The sequence below is a fragment of the Salmo salar genome, chromosome ssa09 (genome assembly GCF_905237065.1).
Source record: "Salmo salar chromosome ssa09, Ssal_v3.1, whole genome shotgun sequence".
NCBI lineage: Eukaryota > Metazoa > Chordata > Actinopteri > Salmoniformes > Salmonidae > Salmo > Salmo salar.
In genome coordinates, this window is record NC_059450.1 from 128,436,767 (window position 1) to 128,461,426 (window position 24,660).

Sequence of the window (24,660 nt, forward strand, 5' to 3'; positions counted from 1 at the left end):
AACACAATAAAGCTCTGTGATCTTCCTCTTTTAACAGTGGGCATCAAAACGGCTTTCATAGTCGTGTTTTCCCACGACTACATTAAGAACATTGTACAATGACTGGGCATGTATATTTCTCTCCGTGTGCGGCACTTGCAATTTCAATGAGCCTCGAGAGGAATATTGTTTTCTCATATAGAATGCGACAGGCTGAGCAATTGAATAGGTATACTATTCGTTCTACTGTGGGATTGTCTGACTTTGCTGTTACTTACTTGTGTTGTTGGCTGTGGAAAATTACATGTGGACAACCATTTTTTATTTGATAATTCAACTAACCAAAGGTACCGGGTGTCAGCTCCGCCTGGCTCTCATTTGGATCATAGGTGGGACCTGGACCAATTAAACCCCTGGTCGAGCCCCCCAAAGGGCGCAGGACCTTCCTTCATTTGAGGGGTGAAAAAATGATAAACAATTATGTAGCGAACTTTATACGGTTCCATTGATCGAGTGCACATATTTAGCTAGAAATCATTCAGAAAATATACCACCAGCATCATTACAATTAATACAGTACAACCCTACCCTCTCCCCCCCCCCGCGCGCTCTCTCACCTCATCTCTCATACAAGACCATGTTAATGTGTCACTCAAAGGTACCTTTCATTTAACTGCAAGTTGAGTGGAGGTGTGGGTATATGCATGTCTACCCATGACACACATTTGGTTAAATTAATTCCTCATGTCTCTTAACTATCTCTTCTTGGTTTAAACGTTAACTCGGTGCCATCCAATAGACAGAGTCCTGCGCACAGGTGCGCTCTGAGGATTTTTATCTCTCCATCATATCTCCTCCTTCGCAGAATGACTTGATGATTCGGCTATACACTCACACACATTGCGAAATAGAATAAGTATTGGTGTATGCTACTGCATTAAGTGACGTGCATAACTTAACTTGATTTATTCTGATTTAATGAAACAGGCGGCAAAGATGTGGATTACAATGACACCAACGGTCCAATATATCACGTCACAAGTTTAACAGCTTTAGATCCTCAAATTAGATTGCTTGGAGAAAAGGGGATATAGGGCTCAGGCGTCACTGCTACTGCAAAATGAAGATTAGTTGTAGCCTACATACTCACTGACCCCCAACCCAGCAGCAGCTCTCTTTACAGGTTCGGAGCATTCCCGAAGCCCCACACAGTCTACTCCGTATAACCCTACCAGATCAATGGTGAGTGTCCTGGTCACATCATTTGACACTTAAACATTTATGAATGTCTTGTTGTCCATTTTCCTAATTAAAATCAACTTTTTCCTGAGTTAAAGGTCCAATACAGCTGTATTTATATCAATGTCAAATCATATCTGGGTGACTGCGATTCTTTTTTTTCAATTAAAATTATCAAAAAGAAACAAAAATGGCTTCTTGGTAAAGATCAATTTCTCAAGGAAGATTTTTGCTAAGACTGTCTGGGAGTGGTCTGGGTGGAGAGGGGAAAACTGAAAACTAGCTGTTATCGGCAGAGAGGTTTGGAACTCTCTTTCTTATTGGTCTATTAACCAATTTACTGCCTGGTGATGTCATCCCACCAAAACAGGCTGAAATTTCAGGCAGTCTTTTCAAACAGTCTTTTCAAAAGTGCAATATCATCGTTTTCACAATTTCACAGTATTATTCTAACTGTGGAAGTATACAGTACCAGTCAAAGGTTTGGACACACCTACTCATTCCAGGGGTTTTTTGTCACGTCCTGACCAGTAAAGGGGTTATTTGTTATTATAGTTTGGTCAGGACGTGGCAGGGAGTGTTTGTTTTATATGGTTTTGAGTGTGTGTTTATGTAGAGGGTCGTTTTATTTATGTTTCCGGGGTTTTTGGTTTAGTTCTATGTTGTACAGTTCTATGTCTGTTTCTAGGGTGTTTATTTCTATGTTTAGTATTTGGGATTGGGGTCTTCAATTGGAGGCAGCTGGTTATTGTTGCCTCTGATTGAAGGTCCTATAATTAGGAGTTTGTTTGTTTTGGGGATTGAGGGAGATTGTTCTTTGTACTGCTGTGTGAGCCTACAAGGCTGTTTGTCGTCTGTTCATCGTTTTCTTGTTTTTTTTCGTGTTAAATAAAATTAGCATTCACATACCCGCTGCGCCTTGGTCCATCCATTACGACGATCGTGACATTTTCTTTATTTGTACTAATTTCTACATTGTAGAATAATATTGAAGACATCAACACTATGAAATAACACATATGGAATCATGTAGTAACCAGAAAAGTGTTAAAGAAATCAAAATATATTTTATATTTGCGATTCTTCAAAGTAGCCACCTTTTGCCTTGATGACAGCTTTGTACACTCCAAGCATATGTGTAATTTCATAGTTTTGATGTCTTCACTATTATTCTACAATATAGAAAATACAAAAATGTAAAGAAAACCCTTGAATGAGTTGGTGTGTCCAAACTTTTGACTGGTACTGTATATAAAACATAGGAAAATCACATTTTTGACTGCACTGGGCCTTTAATGTTCATCAGCACATTGTGATTGTGTTCACCGGCAATTTAGTGCTATTGCAGACTTGCATGTGACTAGTTTTATTTTAAAAAGATGTACTGTGCATTCGGAAATTATTCAGACCCCTTCCCCTTTTCCAGATTTTGTTACGTTACAGCCTTATTCTAAAATTGATTAAATGAATGTTTTCTGTCAACAATCTACACACAATACCCCATAATGACAAAGCGAAAACAGGTTTTTAGAAATGTTTGCACATTTATTTAAAATAAAAAAAAATGAAATTCCTTATTTACATAAGTATTCAGACCCTTTGCAATGACTCAAAGTTGCACTCAGGTGCATCCTGTTTCCATTGGTCATCCTTGAGATGTTTCTACAACTCGATTGGAGTCCACCTGTGGTAAATTCAAATGATTCGACATGATTTGGAAAGGCACACACCTGTCTATATAGGGTCCCACAGTTGACAGTGCATGTCAGAGCAAAAACCAAGCCATGGGGTCTAAGGAATTGTCTGTAGAGCTCTGAGACAGGATTGTGTCGAGGGACAGATCTGGTGAAGGGTACCAAAACATTTCAGCAGCATTGAAGGTCCCCAAGAACACAGTGGCCTCCATCATTGTTTAATGGAAGAAATTTGGAATCTATGATCACTCTGACAGAGCTCCAGAGTTCCTCTGTGGAGATGGGAGAACCTTCCAGAAGGACACCCATCTCTGCAATATTCCACCAATCAGGCATTCAGGGTGGTGGCCAGAGGGAAGCCACCCTTCAGTAAAAGGCACATCACAGCCTCCTTGGAGTTTGCCAAAAGGCACTTAAAGGACTTTCTGACCATGAGAAACAAGATTCTCTGGTCTGATGAAACCATGTTTGAAGTTATGGTGGTGGCAGCATCATGCTATGGGGATGTTTTTCAGCGGCAGGGCCTGGGGGACCAGTCAGGATCGAGGGAAAGATGAACGGCGCAAAGCACAGAGAGATCCTTGATGAAAACCTGCTCCAGAGCGCTCAGGACTTCAGACTGGGGCGAAGGTTCACCTTCCAACAGGACAACGACCCTAAGCACACAGCCAAGACAACGCAGGAGTGGCTTTGGGACAAGTCTCTGAATGTCCTTGAGTGGGCCAGCCAGAGCCCGGACTTGAACCCGATCAAACATCTCTTGTCCTGAAAATAGCTGTGCAGCGATGCTCACCATCTGACCTGACAGACCTTGATAGGATCTGCAGAGAAGAATGAGAGGAAGCCCCCAAATACAGATGTGCCACGCTTGTAGCGTCATACCTAAAAGACTCAAGGCTGTAATCTCTGCCAAAAGGTGCTTCAACAAAGTACTGAGTAAAGGGTCTGAATACTTATGTATATGTAATATTTATATATATATATATATATATACACACACATTTGCTAACATTTCTAAAAACCTGTTTTTACTTTGTTATTATGTTATTATCCCCAAATTAAAGTTTGTCTGTAGATTGATCAGGAGAGAATTAAAAATTTTTTTTTTTAGAATAAGGCTGTAACATAACAAAATGTGGAAAAAGTCAAGGGGTCTGAACACTTTCGGAATGCACCGTATTTAAGTTTGATTCAAAGTTTTATAAAACATAGCGTGGCCTACACTGTTGACTGAAGTGCTGAGATTTTGTGAACGTGCCAAGGGATCAGGAATTTGCACAGTTTGGATAAGTTGGACAAAACAGGTAGATGATGCTGATCGCTACAACTGTTGAGGAACCTTCTACACATTTCATATTACGACATGGGAAATTGCAGATAGCTTGAGACAATCTACTTATTTAGTTATATTTTAAACACATCTGGTTGTTGAATTTATTCGATCTAACTGGAATTCACATCAAATAAGGATGTTGCATCTAAGGTTCCTTGAAGCCAATTTGTGATAGTTCCATACAAGAGAGACAGATCACAATTCATTACATCTATCTGCATTAGGTGATCAATTATTGTCACAATTGATGATCATGAACATGTTATAATGTACAATGATATACTTCCAATATGACATTTTTGATAGTTCGACTGAACAAATATGGTCTACTTTAGGCTATCTACTATAAGGCCTTTAACTGGCCCTCATACCATCACGGCCACCTAATCATCCCCAACTTACAATTGGCTCATTCATCCCTCTCCTATCCCCTGAAACTATTCCCCAGGCCGTTGCTGTAAAATGAGAACGTGTTCTCAGTCAACTTACCTTGTAAAATAAAAAAAATTAAAAAAATAAAAAAATTGATAAGCTATGACTTTATTGATGAGCTATCCCTCGTGCCTATTTGTTTTACAGCGCACTGCCCAGACTTGCCAAGATCTGAGCTTCGTAGGGGGCCAACTCTACGACTGCCCTTACCCCGCCCCAACGTCAGCAGACAGTGTTGATGTTTCCACGGTGACTCTGGCCTCCTTTTGGGCCGCTGGTTCCCCGGACAACACAGCCTGCCAGCAGGAACCGACACAGAGGGGTAAGTTGTTTGAAATACATTTTTACTTAGCAGCAATATGCTATGTTCAGCGTGAGACTCCGTTGGGCTAGCACGTTTATCACTGGAATTATCCGCATTTGGATGTCACAGAATATGATTGATCTAACGTCCTGTCCTAAGTCTTCTGACTGTTTCCTTTCTTTTTCTTTCTTTCTTTCTTTCTTTCTTTCTTTCTTTCTTTCTTTCTTTCTTTCTTTCTTTCTTTCTTTCTTTCTTTCTTTCTTTTTCTTTATACTGTACACATTATTTACTAATGTAGGCCTGTCTATCTCTTGCTGACTAAACTCAACTCCAAAATGTGCATCACATCCACGGAGTTGAGTCGAGACTAAAGTTTGTGAAGTGAATCTTTGACTACTTTGAGTCGCTGTGCAATCAATACTTCTAAAATTGTAAATTCTTAAACCCTTACTGTGTACCTATGTTGGTCCACTGTAGCTGAGTGAATTTCTTTCTTTGCTGAAATCCATACTTTTTAGTAAATTGTTAATCAAATACAACCACTGACTGTTTGCTCGTTGAGATTCAATTGGCACATTCGCACTTAGTTGCCATTTAGAGCAACAGCAGCAGTGGTTGTATTTGATTAACGTTTTATTAAAAAGTATGGTTTCAGCAAACAGAAAGGCATGCAGCTACGTAGGACACACAGCGACTCTAAGTAGTTGGAGGTTAGTCTCCACTCAACTCCATGGATGTAATGTACATCATGCGGTTGAGTTTAGTCAGTAAATCTATCAAAAGCCTTTACTGCAATTTGCTGTTATTGGAATTATATGTTTTATATTTAGGGTCATGTCTCTGTCTCCTCTCCCACCTAGAACTCCTCTCCTGCTTGGACTGTGGGACCTCTCCACCTGACCCCAACTGGAATGACCACCTGTCGCCACATTTGCAGAGAAACAAGCAGGTATTTACACAAAAAAACTGGAGGGGTTCTTTCATCAGAATCTCATGTGCTACCTGCTGTTGGGTCCTTTCAAGGCACTCAAGCCCCTTACCAGGCACTTAACCCTGTTATAGTGCATTCGGAAAGTATTCAGACCCCTTGACTTTTTCTACATTTTGTTACGTTACAGCCTTATTCTATTTTCCTCATCAATTCTTATTTTCCTCATCAATCTACATACAATACCCCATAATGACAAATCAAAAACAGTTTTTCAGAAAACTGAAATATTACATTTACATACGTATTCAGACCCTTCACTCAATACTTTGTTGAATCATCTTTGGCAGCGATTACAGCCTCAAGTCTTCTTGGGTATGACGCTACAAGCTTGGCACACCTGTATTTGAGGAGTTTCTCCCATTATTCTTTGCGGATCCTCTCAAACTCTGTCAGGTTGAATGGGGAGCATTGCTGCATAGCTATTTTCAGGACTCTCCAGAGATGTTCATTCAGGTTCAAGTCTGGGCTCTGGCTGGGCCACTCAAGGACATTCAGAGTCTTGTCCCAAAGCCACTCCTGCGTTGTCTTGGCTGTGTATTTAGGGTCGTTGTCCTGTTGGAAGGCGCTCTGGAGCAGGTTTTCATCAAGGATCTATCTCTCTGTGCTTTGCTCCATTCATCTTTCCCTCAAACCTGAATAGTCTCCCAGTCCTTGCCGCTGAAAAACATCCCCACAGCATGATGCTGCCACCACCATGCTTCACCGTAGGGATGGTGCCAGTTTTCCTCCAGACGTGAAGCTTGTCATTCAGGCCAAAGAGAGAATCTTGTTTCTCATGGTCTGAGAGACCTTTAGGTGCCTTTTGGCAAACTACAAGCAGGCTGTCATGTGACTTTTACTGAGGAGTGGCTTCCGTCTGGCCACTCTACCATAAAGGCCTGATTGGTGGAGTGCTGCAGAGATGGTTGTCCTTCTGGAAGGTTCTCCCATCACCACAGAGGAACTCTGGAGCTCTGTCAGAGTGACCATCCGGTTCTTGGTCACCTCCCTGACCCTTCTTCCCCGATTGTTCAGTTTGGCCAGGCGGCCAGGTCTACAGTCGTGGCCAAAAGTTTTGAGAATGACACAAATATTAATTTTCACAAAGTCCGCTGCCTCAGTTTGTATGTTGGCAATTTGCATATACTCCAGAATGTTATGAAGAGTGATCAGATGAATTGCAATTAATTGCACAGTCCCTCTTTGCCATGCAAATGAACTGAATCCCCCAAAAACATTTCCACTGCATTTCAGCCCTGCCACAAAAGGACCAGCTGACATCATGTCAGCAATTCTCTCGTTAACACAGGTGTGAGTGTTGACGAGGACAAGGCTGGAGGTCACTCTGTCATGCTGATTGGGTTCGAATAACAGACTGGAAGCTTCAAAAGGAGGGTAGTGCAATCATTGTTCTTCCGCAACCACGGCCATCTCCTAAAGTTGAAATTCAGCTGCGGGATTGGGGCACCACCAGTACGGAGCTTGCTCTCAGGAATGGCAGCAGGCAGGTGTGAGTGCATCTGCACGCACAGTGAGGCGAAGACTTTTGGAGGATGGCCTGGTGTCAAGAAGGCCAGCAAAGAAGACACTTCTCTCCAGGAAAAACATCAGGGACAGACTGATGTTCTGCAAAATGTACAGGGATTGGACTGCTGAGGACTGGGGTAAAGTCATTTTCTCTGATGAATCCCCTTTCCGATTGTTTGGGGCATCCGGAAAACAGCCTGTCCGGAGAAGACAAGGTGAGTGCAACCATCAGTCCTGTGTCATGCCAACAGTAAAGCATCCCGAGACCATTCATGTATTGGGTTGCTTCTCAACCAAGGGAGTGGGCTCACTCACAATTTTGCCTAAGAACACAGCCATGAATGAAGAATGGTACCAACACATCCTCCGAGAGCAACTTCTCCCAACCATCCAGGAACAGTTTGGTGACGAACAATGCCTTTTCCAGCATGATGGAGCACCTTGCCATAAGGCAAAAGTGATAACTAAGTGGCTCGGGGAACAAACATTGATATTTTGGGTCCATGGCCAGGAAACTTCCCAGAGCTTAATCCCATTGAGAACTTGTGGTCAATCCTCAAGAGGCGGGTGGACAAACAAAAACCCATAAATTCTGACAAACTCCAAGCATTGATTATGCAAGAATGGGCTAACATCAGTCAGGATGTGGCCCAGAAGTTAATTGACAGCATGCCAGGGCGGATTGCAGAGGTCTTGAAAAATAAGGATCAACACGCAAATATTGACTCTTTGCATCAACTTCATGTAATTGTCAATAAAAGCCTTTGACACTTATGAAATGCTTGTAATTATACTTCAGTATTCCATAGTAACATCTAACAAAATATCTAAAGACACTGAAGCAGCAAACTTTGTGGAAATTAATATTTGTGTGATTCTCAAAACTTTTGGCCACGACTGTGGGAAGAGTCTTGGTGGTTCCAAACTTCTTCCATTTGAGAATGATGAAGGCCACAGTGTTCTTGGCGACATTCAATGCTGCAGAATGTTTTTGGTACCCTTCCCCAGATCTGTGCCTCAACGCAATCCTCTCTTGGAGCTCTACGGACAATTCCTTAGACCTCTTTTATTTTTATTTCACCTTTATTTCCTTTAGTAGTGGTTTGGTTTTTGCTCTGACATGCACTGTCAATTGTGAGACCTTATACAGACAGGTGTGTGTCTTTCCAAATCATGTCGAATCAATTGAATTTACCACAGGTGGTCTCCAATCAACTTGTAGAAACATCTCGAGGATGATTAATTGAAACAGGACGCACCTGAGCCCAATTTCGAGTCTCATAGCAAAGGGTCTGAATACTTACGGTACTTGTCAAAGGTTTGGACACACCTACTCATTCCAGGGTTTTTCTTTATTTTTACTATTTTATACATTGTAGAATAATAGTGAAACATCAAAACTATGAAATAACACATATGGAATCATCTAGTAACCAAAAAAGTGTTAAACAAATCAAAATATATTTGAGATTCTTCATAAGTAGCCGCCCTTTGCCTTGATGACAGATTTGCACATTCTTGGCATTCTCTCAACCAGCTTCATGAGGTAGTCACATGAAAGGCATTTCAATTAACAGGTGTGTCTTGTTAAAAGTTATTTTGTGGAATTTCTTTCCTTCTTAATGCGTTTGAGCCAATCAGTTGTGTTGTGACAAGGTAGGGGTGGTATACAGAAGATTGCCCTATTTGGTAACAAGCCAAGTCCATATTATGGCAAGAACAGATCACATAAGCAAAGAGAAACGACACTCCATCATTACTTTAAGACATGAAGGTCAGTCAATACGGAAAATTTAAAATATTTTGAACGTTTCTTCAAGTGCAGTTGCAAAAATCATCAAGCTCTATGATGAAACTGGCTCTCATGAGGACTGCCACAGGAAAGGAAGACCCAGAGTTACTTCTTCTGCAGAGGATACGTATATTAGAGTTAACTGCACCTCAGATTGCAGTCCAAATAAATGCTTCACAGAGTTCAAGTAACAAGACACATCTCAACATCAACTGTTCAGAGGAGACTGCGTAAATCAGGCCTTCATGGTTGAATTGCTGCAAAGAAACCACTACTAAAGGACACCAATAAGAAGAAGAGACTTGCTTTTGCCAAGAAACATGAGCAATGGACATTAAACCAGTGGAAATTTGTCCTTTGGTCTGGAGTCCAAATTGGAGATTTTTGGTTCCAACCGCTGTGTCTTTGTGAGATGTGCTATTGGTGAACGGATGATCTCTGCACGTGTATTTCCCACTGTAAAGCGTGGAGGAGGAAGTGTTATGGTGTGAGGGTGCTTTGCTGGTGACACTGTCCCGGAGTCACCTCTTCACTGTTGAATTTGAAACTGGTGTTTTGTGGGTACTATTTAATGAAGCTGCCAGTTGAGGACTTGTGAGGTGTCTGTTTGTTTCTCAAACTAGACACTCTAATGTACTTGTCCTCTTGCTCAGTTGTGCACCGGGGCCTCCCACTCTTTCTATTCTGGTTAGAGCCAGTTTGCGCTGTTTTGTGAAGGGAGTAGTACACAGCATTGTACGAGATCTTCAGTTTCTTGGCAATTTCTCGCATGGAATAGCCTTAATTTCTCAGAACAAGAATAGATTGACGAGTTTCAGAAGAAAGTTCTTTGTTTCTGGCCATTTTGAGCCTGTAATCGAACCCACAAATGCTGATGCTCCAGATACTCAACTAGTCTAAAGAAGGCCAGTTTTATTGCTTCTTTAATCAGAACAACAGTTTTCAGCTGTGCTAACATAATTGCAAATGGGTTTTATAATGATGAATTAGCCTTTTAAAATGATAAACTTGGATTAGCTAACACAACATGCCATTGGAACACAGGAGTGATGGTTGCTGATAATGGGCCTCTGTACGCCTATGTAGATATTCCATAAAAAATCTGCCGTTTCCAGCTACAATAGTCATTTACATTAACAATGTCTACACTGTATTTCTGATCAATTTGATGTTATATTAATGGACACATTTTTTTGCTTTTCTTTCAAAAACAAGGACATTTCTAAGTGACTCCAAACTTTTGAACGGTTGTGTATGTGTGTGTATATGTATGTATGTATGTGTATATATATATATATATATTCAAATGAGTAAATAAAATAATGAAGATATAATTTGTCCTGTTGATATTTACTGATTTTTCCTCAACTTTCCTAAGCTTCAAGACACATTGATACAAAGAGAGGAGGAACTGGCAAGACTGCAAGAGGAAAATAACAATCTCAAAGAATTCTTAAACTCCTCAAGTGTGAAAGCCTTGGAGAAAAAAACTAAGGTAATTACTTCATAGATGAATTGGTTGATTAATTTCATCTGAGTTGCTCTAAAGTTTCATCTCTAAACATAGCATAGTAAATAAGGTTGCCCTTTGGAAAGCCTGCAACCAATGTTCCCTCTAAACGGCGCGCGTGCCCCGGCACGCAGCAGACCCGAGACTGCCGCGCAGCTCCCCTTTGACTGCGGGATAAAAGAAATACAGTATCAGCCCATGGAGAGATGCACGAGATTGAACTTCACTCAATTTTCTAGATTTTTTCTTGTTAGTTAACACTGTCAACGTTTCCATTTACTGTGGCAATTGTGATCAAATCAACACAATATTAGTATTGACATGCTCTACACAGACCGGTGCTGCATAACCAATCAGAACTGCAGTAGGCTTATTTAAGCAATAAGGCCCGATGGGGTGTGGTATATGGCTAATATACCACAGCTAACGACTGTTCTTATGCCCAACGCAACGCGGAGTGCCTGGACACAGCTCTTAGCCGTGGTATATTGGCAATATAGCACAAACCCCCGAGGTGCCTTATTGCTATTTTATACTGGTTACCAACATAATTAGAGTAGTAGAAATACATGTTTTGTCATATCCATGGTATACAGTCTGATATACCACGGCTGTCAGCCAATCAGCATTCAGGGCTCAACCCACCAAGTTTATACAGTGAGGGAAAAAAGTATTTGATCCCCTGCTGATTTTGTACGTTTGCCCACTGACAAAGAAATGATCAGTCTATAATTTTAATGGTAGGTTTATTTGAACAGTGAGAGACAGAATAACAACAAAAAAGCGCATGTGTTATAAATTGATTAGCATTTTAATGAGGGAAATAAGTATTTGACCCCCTCTCAATCAGAAAGATTTCTGGCTCCCAGGTGTCTTTTATACAGGTAACGAGCTGAGATTAGGAGCACACTCTTAAAGGGAGTGCTCCTAATCTCAGATTGTTACCTGTATAAAAGACACCTGTCCACAGAAGCAATCAATCAATCAGATTCCAAACTCTCCACCATGGCCAAGACCAAAGAGCTCTCCAAGGATGTCAGGGACAAGATTGTAGACCTACACAAGGCTGGAATGGGCTACAAGACCATCGCCAAGCAGCTTGGTGAGAAGGTGACAACAGTTGGTGCGATTATTCGCAAATGGAAGAAACACAAAAGAACTGTCAATCTCCCTCGGCCTGGGGCTCCATGCAAGATCTCACCTCGTGGAGTTGCAATGATCATGAGAACGGTGAGGAATCAGCCCAAAACTACACGGGAGGATCTTGTCAATGATCTCAAGGCAGCCGGGACCATAGTCACCAAGAAAACAATTGGTAACACACTACGCCGTGAAGGACTGAAATCCTGCAGCGCCCGCAAGGTCCCCCCTGCTCAAGAAAGCACATATACATGCCTGTCTGAAGTTTGCCAATGAACATCTGAATGATTCAGAGGACAACTGGGTGAAAGTAATGTGGTCAGATGAGACCAAAATGGAGCTCTTTGTCATCAACTCAACGCGCCGTGTTTGGAGGAGGTGGAATGCTGCTTAAGACCCCAAGAACACCATCCCCATCGTCAAACATGGAGGTGGAAACATTATGCTTTGGGGGTGTTTTTCTGCTAAGGGGACAGGACAACTTCACTGCATCAAAGGGACGATGTACCGTCAAATCTTGGGCGAGAACCTCCTTCCCTCAGCCAGGGCATTGAAAATGGGTCGTGGATGGGTATTCCAGCATGACAGTGACCCAAAACACACGGCCAAGGCAACAAAGGAGTGGCTCAAGAAGAAGCACATTAAGATCCTGGAGTGGCCTAGCCAGTCTCCAGACCTTAATCCCATAGAAAATCTGTGGAAGGAGCTGAAGGTTCGAGTTGCCAAACGTCAGCCTCAAAACCTTAATTACTTGGAGAAGATCTGCAAAGAGGAGTGGGACAAAATCCCTCCTGAGATGTGTGTAAACCTGGTGGCCAACTACAAGAAACGTCTGACCTCTGTGATTGCCAACAAGGGTTTTGCCACCAAGTACTAAGTCATGTTTTGCAGAGGGGTCAAATACTTATTTCCCGCATTAAAATGCAAATTATTTTATAACAATTTTGACATGCTTTTTTCTGGATTTTGTTGTTATTCTGTCTCTCACTGTTCAAATAAACCTACCATTAATATTACAGACAGATCATTTCTTTGTCAGTGGGCAAACGTACAAAATCAGCAGGGGATCAAATACTTTTTTCCCTCACTGTAAATGCAAATAAACCATTACCATATATGGATCTGTGCCATTTACTTTGAACTGGACTGTTTAAAGCATGAGCAGTCTTGAGTAGATGCGCTTGTTTTGAGATCAAAGCGAGAGTAGCATGTAGCCACGTGTGCACATTTTGTTAATATCCTTTGTTAGTTCGTGAGTTATTAGCCCAGTTATAGATCATTTGTGGTCAGCAATTGTCAGGGATTTCTTCGTCGGAGGACGATATAACGAAATCATCGTCGGAAAAAGATGACCAATACGCAGCAGAGTTGATATAGTTCATTTTGAACATTTAATAAACTCAAAATGGATATACAAAATAACAAAAACAAACTCACGATAAACTGACAGTCCTGTTAGGCTTACTTACGCTAAACACGAAACAATCACCCACAAATAACAAACACACACACACCCTAATATATGGGACTCTCAATCAAAGGCAGATAGACAACACCTGCCTTCAACTGAGAGTCCCAACCCCAATTAACCAAACATAGAACCAGACATACTAGACTAAACATAGAATACATGGAAACCAAACAGTGCCAAAAAACCCCGGAATACTAAATCAAATGCCCCTTCAACAAACACACCACCCCGAACCACATGAAACGAATACCCTCTGCCACGTCCTGACCAAACTACAATACTAATTAACCTTTATACTGGCCAGGACGTGACAGTACCCCCCCCTTAAAGGTGCTAACCCCGGAAGCACCTTAAAAAAAAAAAAAAACAACCCCAAACAACAAAACCAAAATTCCCCTCTACTAAAGGGAGGGAAGGGAGGGTGGCTGCCGTCAACGATGGCACTGTGCTACACCCCCCCTCCCCAACCCACCTATATCTGGAGGTGGCTCTGGTTCCGGGCGTTCCAGGCTGTCCGGCCACTCTGGCATCGCCGGGGGGCAGTCGGACCAGTCTGGCGGTTCGGGACAGTCTGGGCAGTCTGGCAGTTCGGGACAGTCTGGGCAGTCTGGCAGTTCGGGACAGTCTGGGCAGTCTGGCCACTCGGGACAGTCTGGGCAGTCTGGCCACTCGGGACAGTCTGGGCAGTCTGGCCACTCCGGCAGTTCAGGGCAGTCTGGCCACTCCGGCAGTTCAGGGCAGTCTGGCCACTCCGGCAGTTCAGGGCAGTCTGGCCACTCCGGCAGTTCAGCGCAGTCTGGCCACTCCGGCAGTTCAGCGCAGTCTGGCCACTCCGGCAGTTCAGCGCAGTCTGGCCACTCCGGCAGTTCAGCGCAGTCTGGCCACTCCGGTGACTGTTGACTGGCGGGCAGCTCTGACGACTGTTGACTGGCGGGCAACTCCGACGACTGTTGACTGGCGGGCAGCTCCGACGACTGTTGACTGGCGGGCAGCTCTGATGACGACTGTTGACTGGCGGGCAGCTCTGATGACGACTGTTGACTGGCGGGCAGCTCTGATGACGACTGTTGACTGGCGGGCAGCTCTGATGACGACTGTTGACTGGCGGGCAGCTCTGACGACTGTTGACTGGCGGGCAGCTCTGACGACTGTTGACTGGCGGGCAGCTCTGACGACTGTTGACTGGCAGGCAGCTCTGATGATGACTGTTGACTGGCGGGCAGCTCTGATGACGACTGTTGACTGGCGGGCAGCTCTGATGACGACTGTTGACTGGCGGGCAGCTCTGATGACGACTGTTGACTGGCGGGCAGCTCTGATGACGACTGTTGACTGGCGGGCAGCTCTGGTGACGACTGTTGACTGGCGGGCAGCTCTGGTGACTGTTGACTGGCGTGGCTGGGTTTACGCACTTGAAGGCTAGTGCGGCGAGCGGGAACAGGACGAGTCGGACTGGGTTGATGCACTTCCGGGTCCGCACGAGAGACAGGAGCTGGAAACCCAGGGCTATGGAGGCGCACAGTCGGTCTTGATCTTACCTCCTGCACAACCCGTCTTAGCTGGATGGAACTAGTAGCCCTGTACGAGCGGGGTGCTGGTACAGGGCAGACTGGGCTGTGCAGGGGCCTGATGGTAGCCGTGCGTAGAGCGGGAGTTGGGTAGCCTGGTCCTCGGAGGCGTACCGGCGACCAGATGCGCTGCGCAGGCATCCTCCTACCAGGCTGGATGCCCGCTCTAGCACGGCACCTGCGAGGGGCTGGAACAACGCGCACCGGACTGTGCGTGCGTATGGGTGAGATAGTGCGCTCCTCAGCGAAACATGGCGCTCTCCACCCCATACGCTCCTCCATATAACCACGGGTAGCTGGCTTCCGGCTCTTCCTATGCCTAGCCAAACTACCCGTGTGCCCCCCCAAAAAAAATTATTGGGGGTGCCTCTCGTGCTTAAACGCCAGTCTTGATCCTCGGAAACGTTACCGGTCCTTACCAGCCATACTCCATGGGCCTTCTCCGGCCATAACCTGCTCCCATGTCCATCTCTCCACATAGTCCGTATCCTGAGCGTGCTGCTCCTTTCTCCGCTGCTTGGTCTTGGTTTGGTGGGTGATTCTGTCAGGGATTTCTTCGTCAGAGGACGATATAACGAAATCATCGTCGGAAAAAGATGACCAATACGCGCAGAGTTGATATAGTTCATGAACATTTAATAAACTCAAAATGGATATACAAAATAACAAAAACAAACTCACGATAAACTGACAGTCCTGTTAGGCTTACTTACGCTAAACACGAAACAATCACCCACAAATAACAAACACACACACACCCTAATATATGGGACTCTCAATCAAAGGCAGATAGACAACACCTGCCTTCAACTGAGAGTCCCAACCCCAATTAACCAAACATAGAACCAGACATACTAAACATAGAATACATGGAAACCAAACAGTGCCAAAAAAACCCGGAATACTAAATCAAATGCCCCTTCAACAAACACACCACCCCGAACCACATAAAACGAATACCCTCTGCCACGTCCTGACCAAACTACAATACTAATTAACCTTTATACTGGCCAGGACGTGACAGCAATAGGGGAGTGGTTGCTTCAGGTAACAAGCTTTTTTTTTTTTAAAGGGACAGTGGTGTATTTTGAGACAGGCTTCAATAAGCTAAGTAGCCAATAGGCAGAGGGTAGCGTAATTTGTCTGATTCTCTTAAATAATGGTATGGGAATAATAATGCATTTTATTTTGTGAAGTGGTTTCTTGCATCAAACAACACAACATTTTCAGTCACCTCCTTGTCTGAAGAACAAGTGGATAAACAGGTTAATGTCAAGCCCTGCATGTTTTCTCATGGAATGTAGGTGTACATTGAACACCACACATTGGCTACTACTGTAGGCTGAATTATAGAACAGCTATTTCCATGTTAAAATGTTATGGGATGCATTTTCTCCATTGTTTTAGTAGGTAGGCCACTGTTAACTGTAACTTAAAGCAGGAACAGCCTCAGTGTTCACAGTAAATGTGCCCTGGAAGTTGCACAGAATTTTACAACATTCAAGTTTGTGCTCAGTAGACCTGAAATTTGGTCAGTGCCTAACATTTGTTTAGGGAATATTGCCTGCAACATGATGGTGCATTTACTTCATATTCCCACTTTACATAGGTATAGTTTCTCTCAAACTGTCTCTTTCGCTTGTGTTCCTCCTTTTCCATAGAGCCTTCTCTCTGCTCAGAGTGGCGATGGGAGGAGGAACCGGAAGCGGAATTCTGAAATCCAGAATCTGCAGGGTGTTGGAGAATTCCGGAACCTCAGTGCCAGTCAGCTGCTCCTTGGTTCTCAGGTGAAACGGACCTGCCAGAACTTGTCCCTGGAGTTCTGTTCCGAAGAGGAGCTAGCCTGCACCGATTCTGTGGACCTGTGGATCTTGCAGACCTTGGGCCTGAAGGACGAGGACACCATCGATACATCATCCACTGAATACAGCTTCAACTGCTCCATTAGCTCCCTCACCAAATGCAGCTCCGTCACAGACTCCTCTGGTGACTACTGCCAAACAACCGATCATAAAAACACAGCTTATGACTCACCTACTGATGGCCTGTGCAATGGTGCCAGTATAGGACTATCCAATGATTACTGCTTTAACACCAACAGTGACTACAGTGTCTCTACAGACTCCGGCTCTGACTTCACTGGAACTGTGCTGTCTGTCCTATACAGCCCTAGCATAGAAGTCCCCCCCAATTTCCATGTCAACCCTTATGAACCTCCACTGCCCCAATCGGTCAACGCTCTCTCGCCACCTGATCCAATACAGTCATTCAGGCCCATCTTAGCCTCCTCACCCAACCTATCTCAGGACAGGAGTCCCGGACTGCACCACACTCCCAGCCTGCACTGCGGTAGCCCCTCCAGTCCCATAGGGGGTGACGTGATGACTACCCCATTGTCTACCCCAAGTAGCCAGACAGAGCTGGCCTTCAGCATATCCCTAAACCCTTCCAGCAGCGTCAGACTCAATACACACAGCTTTCCTCAGGGACAGGCCTTCGTCCGCAAGAACACCCAGGGAGGCTGGAACTTTACCTGGGTCCCCAAACAAGGCCCGTAAGCCTCATTTATACCCTACGTACGTACAAACGCAAGCTCTACAATTAGCTATGCAAAGTGCGGACCCTAAGTAGTTGGATAGCAAAAACATATTAACCCTATTTTGAGTGTCAATGATGATAGCAGTGATGTCGGTAAGAACTTCCTGTGTTCCTGTATAGGGACCAGAGTTTTTCATGGTCAGGTCAATTGGATAGGAAAGACTTGTGACCCTAGCTATTATCCTACTCCCCTTCTACAGACCAGAAACCGAGCCTGTCATCCAATCAGAGCTCAATCAAACCAGTACCCAAGGAAAAACTCCCTAGATCAGTGCTCACCCACTAGTCGATCACGATCTTGACTTGATTCAGCAGCCCTAGTGCCAGGAATGCAAAGTGTTCCCATGTTGAACCATTTAATGTGTCTGAAGGTAGAACACCGCCTACCCAGCAGTTCCAGAGAACAAATCAAGTGCACCTATTAGGTGGCCAATCAGATAGCTCAGATCACAGTGTCTGCACAATTTCCTTGAACACACAGCAAAGTTGATAATGTAATATTTCAAAACTATAAAAACCATGACTAGAGAGAGACTCAACAAATACAGCAAAGAGCAACTTTTTTAAATGAGTAAGTTTAAGTTGTTATTCAGCACCGTCAACACTTATACGTTTTATAAGCCATAAAATGTGTGTTATCCCTACTTCCACTCACACCACAACCAGCACTGCAGCTGTAATGAATGAGTATAGCAAAGTGTTTCAATAAACTTATGTTTTTATTATTTTTGGCTTGTCTTTTTTAATATCGTGGAATATTTCACTCATAGGAGTAACATGAATTGATGCATGAGGCAGAAATAATACTGTGTGACTTAAGTTTTGCCATCAGCTTATAAGAATATTTTGTAGATACATACACAACGCAGAGGACGAGAGGACTAGAATGAATGATCAATAGGGAATTCTCAATGGAAATAGTTGGTTTTCAGTTCAACAGCTGTTTAGAATCTGTGGAATGTCAGTCCTGAACTCAGAGCTACGTGTGTCACGTTTTCATTGGTCTGTACATTGAGTCTGGAACAGGATACTTGTTATTTGGCCATTGGCCCAGTTGTACTGCAAGGACTTCTGATTGGTCAACCCCAGGCTAGGGTGGGGGGTTATAAGTGTCATCCTGTTTCTTTGTTCTGTGGATTAAAACTGAGGACAGGGAAGACTGAACGTCTACTTCTCAGCATAACATCTATGATTTGTCCTTCTCAAATAAAGCTATTTTCTCCCCCTGATTTGCTTTGGGGTCTGTGTTATTGAAGAATAACATAAACTGCTAACAAGCTGGAAGACTGTGTCCCCTTTTCTCAGCGGAGAGAGGAGGGACGGTGATTCGGTGAAGGTGTAGGCTACATTACATGGATTTATTAGACTTTTTAAAATGTAGATGTTCCAAAGGTCTGCATCAGTGGCTTGTAGGTTATGTGTGGAAGCCAGTAGATGCTAAATGGGTTTATGTTAATTAACAGTCAATTACCATGAGACCGGCTGTTATTTGCTTGACAATCACCGGCTGAAAGTTTCGTGACCGCCACAGCCCTACCCTATGCCTCTTAAATAAATTTGAGCTGAACATTTTTTTCAGGTTATTCTGTTAAAACAACTAAAGCCTATGCGCTTTTGTTGTTATCACATTTTTTATCTTAATTGGCGCCTTTAATACTGTCCTTTTGTTAGGCGCACCCGGGAACTAGTTCTGTACAATGGTGAGTGGTGGGGTCAATAAACCAGAATTGGAGGGTCCTCCATCATCGTTTAAATCTCTAGTTTGATAAACTTTTTGGCTTCCCAGTAGATTACAACCACGATGGCCAGAGAGTTGCGGATAAAACTCTTAACAGTATGTTGCTTTGCTCAATGAGAATATCCTATGCAGCTGCCAATACCTCATATGTTGACACATTTACGCTGACATCACTCCCAGAAAGACTGAAACGTAAAGAAACAACACAACATCGCCTCTTCTCTGCATTCAAACAGCCCTTGAAAATAAATGACAAGAGCGGTAGGTAGGCTATGTTTATATTTTTTACAGTCTTTGATTTATAGCCGTGGATAGATACCCATTCCCTGTGGTCGAGAATAGGGGGTTTCAGCACCTCATGAAAGTGCTCGAGCGACGTTACGAACTTCACTCTTGCACCCATTTCAGCAAACAGGTAGTACCCGCTCTATACAAGCAAGCCAAAGACTATGTTTTCAATGAATTAGCCAATTGTCACGGCTGTCGTGGTGAATGGATGACCAAAACGCAGACGGGATGTGAATGCTCATCTTTCTATTTAATTAGAATAAAATTAACACAAAAAACAAGAAACAATAGACCGACAGGAACAGTTAGCAGGCTAACATAAAGCAGTGTTAAAACAAAACAACCCACAACCCCAAGAGAAAAACACACACCTAATATATGACTCCCAATCAGGAACAACGATATCCAGCTGTTCCTGATCAGGAGTCACAAGACTAACACAGAAACAGAACAACTAGAAACTACATACAACACACAACTTCTGCCACGTCCTGACCAAATACTAAACAACTACTCCCTCTGCTGGTCAGGACGTGACAGTACCCCCCCTAAAGGTGCAGACCCCGGAATGCACCTTAAAAGAAAACACACAAAAAAAATCCCCCAATACTACAAAAAAAACAAAAAAATACCCCCTAAACAAAAAAGGGAGGGAAGGGAGGGTGGCTGCCGTCAACGACGGCACCTGTGCTACACCCCCCCTCCCCAACCCACCTATATTGGAGGCGGCTCAGGTGCGGGACGTGGACCCCGCTCCACCCTCGGCGTCGCCCACTTAGGTGGCACCCCTGGCCGCGTCGGAGGACTGGTGGGCGACCCTGACTGCGCCCGGCTGGCGGGCGATTCCTGCTGCGCCCGGCTGGCGGGCGACCCTGGCTGCGCCCGGCTGGCGGGCGACTCTTGCTGCGCTCGCCTGGCTGATGACCCTGGCGGCTCCGGCCTGGCTGATGACCCTGGCGGCTCCAGACTGGCGGGCGGCTCTGGCGGCTCCAGACTGGCGGGCGGCTCTGGCGGCTCCAGACTGGCGGGCGGCTCTGGCGGCTCCAGACTGGCGGGCGGCTCTGGCGGCTCCAGACTGGCGGGCGGCTCTGGCGGTTCCAGACTGGCGAGGCTGGGCTGATGCACTAGAAGCCTGATGCGTGGGGCTGGTACTGGACGTGCCAGCCTGGAGACACGCACCTCAAGGCTAGTGCGTGTAGCGGGAAACACTGGACCGTAGAGGCGCACTGGCGGTCTCTAGCGCAGGACTGGCATCACCCCTACTGGCTGGATGCCCACTTTCCCCTGGCACATGCGGGGAGCTGGTACTGCGCGTACCGGCCTGAAAATACCCGGCCTCGCCACAGCATCCATCACCCCAAAGCACGGGACCTGTCCAGTATGTCTCTGCCCAAAAAGAGTACGGGGAGCTGGCCTGGGGCTCCATCCACGCCCAGCCAAACTACCCTTGTGCCCCCCCAAAAAAGATTATTGGGGCTGCCTCTCGGGCTCCCTTACCAGCCGTGTTCCCCGGTCCTCACCAGATTTCCTCCACTGCTTGGTCCTTTTAAGGTGGGTTGTTCTGTCACAGTATTCTCCTTCGTCTGAAGATATCTCAAAATCACTGTCAGAAAAAGTGGACCAATACGTAGTGGATTGCATGCTCAACATCATTTTTAATAAATTATGATGTACACGGACAAAACAATAAACACGAATGAACCGGTGACAGTTTTACAGGCTATACATAAATCTAGCAGTGTAAAATAAAACAACCCACAACCCCAAGAGAAAAACACACACCTAATATATGACTCCCAATCAGGAACAACGATATCCAGCTGTTCCTGATCGGGAGTCACAAGACTAACACAGAAACAGAACAACTAGAAACTACATACAACACACAACTTCTGCTACGTCCTGACCAAATACTAAACAACTACTCCCTCTGCTGGTCAGGACGTGACACCAATGCACCCAGTATTGCGTTTACTTAAGTGACAGTCCATCACATTGCCCCAGAGTGGGAAATGTACCGTGCTACAGACACGCCCCCTACATGACAGTAACAACTGCGCATCTGGCCCTGAAGGAGGCATTGTCATGGAAAGTGGGAAAGTCCAGTTGAACGGGCCTCCAACTGGTAATTGCTAGTGGGCAACTCATCTATCATCCTGAGCACCCACTTCCCCCACATGTTGACCTCTGATGTCACCTACTAAGGAAATGTCCTCTATAACAGCATTTTCAGCAGTTAAATGCAACAGCAAAACATAATCTATAAAAAGCAATCTATTGTTGTAGTTTTTTAAGTCTATAATTTGTTTACAAGCATGATAGCTGTACTATTAGTTTTTGGTTGACGCAGCTTGTTGGTCATTTGCCAAATTACGTTTCTCCCATCACATGAATGAATCCAACTGGTATTTACGACTTCACCACTGGTAAATTCCTACCTCTCACATGGTTACAAACACAACATCAGAGTGGAAACGTATGAGGTCCAACATAGAAATCCTTTCTCAACAGACAATGCAAGGAACATTGTGAATGCTGAACACTGTGAATGGCTTTTCATTTTCCAGCTGTACTTAAACCGAATCGAACTTTTACCCCAAAACCGCAATACATACCGAACCATGGGTTTGGTGAACCATTACACCCCTCTACTTAATCATTGCTGTTTGAACTGTCTGATTGCCTAGTACTTGTGACTGTTGCTGTGGACTTAGATTAGTTTAAGGGCTATTTGTGTAATCGTCTTGCTAATTCGTAGGTGTTTTGTGCTCTGCTAGGCAATCAGCAATTGTTGTTTTTTTCAGCAGCAGCTGTAAGTGGCGGTCTTGTCAAGCAGCGGTGTTGTCGCCGCCGTAACGAAGATGTTCTGCCGAGCTGTTCTGCAGAGATGTTCGAGGAAGGAAAGAGAGGAAGGCTCCACACCACTCTCTCACTTGAGTATCTTACCTAGTTATCTTCTGATGATCTCATTTTGCTCTTTTGCAGTGGCGATTTTAGCATGTAAATCTTGGTGGGGCAAACTCAAAACTATTTTTTTAGATGCATGCCAGCAAAGCCACTACACAACACAACACTAAACAATACATGACATGGACTATAATGGTGACAAACGGTGCCCACAAACATTTAGGGCCTACAGCAGAGTCCCGACAGCAGTCCCATCACTTTATCCACTGTTACACCTGGCTATCAGCGAAGACTTGTCTGGCAGCAAAACAGTTCACTCATTTACTGCCTTTTAAAAAAACATAGCTGATATGGCTGACTTGCTTAAACAAATTTGGTTTTTACTGACCATTGAGATGTACAAACTATGGCATAAGGGGACGACGAGCGGATAAGAGGCAATCTGTAATTTCGATTAAGACATTAATGAGCGAGCTAGGACGGACGTAGTCAATATAACTATCTGTTCAGCACTTTTGAAATGTACAGCGACAGAATTCAGAACGTGGGCCGTTCTTACAGTATTCTTCCTGTACACCAAGTCATAACCGTAGGATAAATAAAGGAGGTGTTACGAATCCCACCGAAGGTGGCTCCCCTGCCTTCTCGGGCGGTGCTCGGCGGTCGTCGTCGCCGGCCTACTAGCCGCCGCTGATCCCTTTTTCCTTTTCGTTTGGTATGTCTTATTGTTTGCACCTGTTCCTTATTTGTGTCTCTTGATTTATGGTTATTTAAGCCTGTTTAGCCCGCCCAGGTTTGTGCGGGATTATTTTCGTCAGAGTGTTTTTGTTGTTGGATGTGCTGGCGATCTGCTTGTGTTGTTTTATATGCGTACTGTGGACCCGTTGTATTTGGGCACTTCGCTATTCACGCCGGTTGTGTTGGCGTCGACCGTTTTTTCGTTGTTAAGGAATAAACACATTTTTCCTTACCTCTGCTCTCTGCGCCTGACTCCTACCACCACTCCTAGAAATCTTCACTGTGGCTCAGTTGGTAGAGCATGGTGTTTGCAACGCCAGCATGGTGTGTGCAACGCCAGGGTTGTGGGTTCGATTCCCACGGGGGCCCAGTACAAACAAACAAAAAATGCATGAAATGAAATGTATGCATTTACTACTGTAAGTCGCTCTGGATAAGAGCGTCTGCTAAATGACTAAAATGTAATGTAAAATGTAAATCGCTGACAGAATCCCGCACCACATTATGGAGTCAGCAGGAGCAGCCGCACCTCCTCTCCCATTGATGGAGGAAAGGGTCCTCCATCATACCAGCATTCTCCACCGAATCGGTTCAGCGATGGATCAGATGATGGAGAGGATGGACTGATGGGAGAGGAGTGGCCTCCCTACCGCATCCCCAGCACCTACTCCCCCTCCACCAGCTACCCCTCCTCCGGCCTCCAGACCCGGGGCTCTACGCCTGGCTCTCCCCAGGGAATACGATGGAGCGGCGGCTGGGTGCCAGGGGTTCCTGCTACAGTTGGAGTTGTACCTGGCTACCGTTCGTCCGACTCCCTCGGGAGAGGAGAGCGTGAGCGTCCTCGTCTCCTGCTTAACGGGACGTGCCCTGGAGTGGGCCAACGCAGTGTGGTATGGCCCAGACTCGGCAAGGGATCACTACCCCGAGTTCACCAGCCGTTTCCGGGCCGTGTTCGACCACCCACCGGAGGGCCGGGCGGCGGGTGAACGGCTGTTCTACCTGCGGCAGGAGACGAGGAGCGCACAGGACTTTGCTCTGGAGTTCCGGACCTTGGCTGCTGGAGCGGGGTGGAACGACAGGGCCCTGATGGACCACTATCGGTGTAGCCTCCGGGAGGATGTCTGCCGGGAGCTAGCCTGTCGAGACACTACCCTCTCACTGGATGAACTAATTGACATGTCCATTCGTCTCGACAACCTGCTGGCTGCCCGCGGGCGTCCAGACCGGGTCCTGTTGGTTCCACCTCCAGGCCCTCCACCTCCCATCCCTATGGAGCTAGGGGGGGCCGCGTCGAGGGGAACCGGAGGAGGAGGCTCCTCCTGTACCCGGTGTGGTCGGAGAGGACACACTGCCGACCGGTGCTGGGGGAGCTCCTCTGGGAATCGGGATGGCAGGCGGAGCGCTCCTCGTTCACCCCAGGTGAGTAAGCACC

General features: G+C 45.1%; 1 protein-coding gene across 1 annotated transcript; it reads left to right on the forward strand.

Moving 5' to 3' along the window:
- The first annotated feature begins 831 nt into the window (after nt 1-831).
- Nucleotides 832-18,786, forward strand: LOC106612850 (geminin coiled-coil domain-containing protein 1-like). The gene is made up of 5 exons (XM_014214424.2): nt 832-1,221; nt 4,825-4,999; nt 5,842-5,930; nt 10,649-10,765; nt 16,621-18,786. Exons 1-5 carry the CDS (start codon nt 1,219-1,221, stop codon nt 17,515-17,517), a joined length of 1,281 nt encoding a protein of 426 aa, XP_014069899.2. The 5' UTR covers nt 832-1,218; the 3' UTR covers nt 17,518-18,786.
- Nucleotides 18,787-24,660: the final 5,874 nt, after the last annotated feature.

What these genes read in the sequence shown, in the direction of transcription:
- LOC106612850 (XM_014214424.2), top strand. An exon ending in GCAGGAACCGACACAGAGGG is followed by an intron (nt 5,000 to 5,841) that starts GTAAGTTGTTTG and finishes TCTCCCACCTAG; the next exon opens with AACTCCTCTCCTGCTTGGAC. An exon ending in ATTTGCAGAGAAACAAGCAG is followed by an intron (nt 5,931 to 10,648) that starts GTATTTACACAA and finishes AACTTTCCTAAG; the next exon opens with CTTCAAGACACATTGATACA.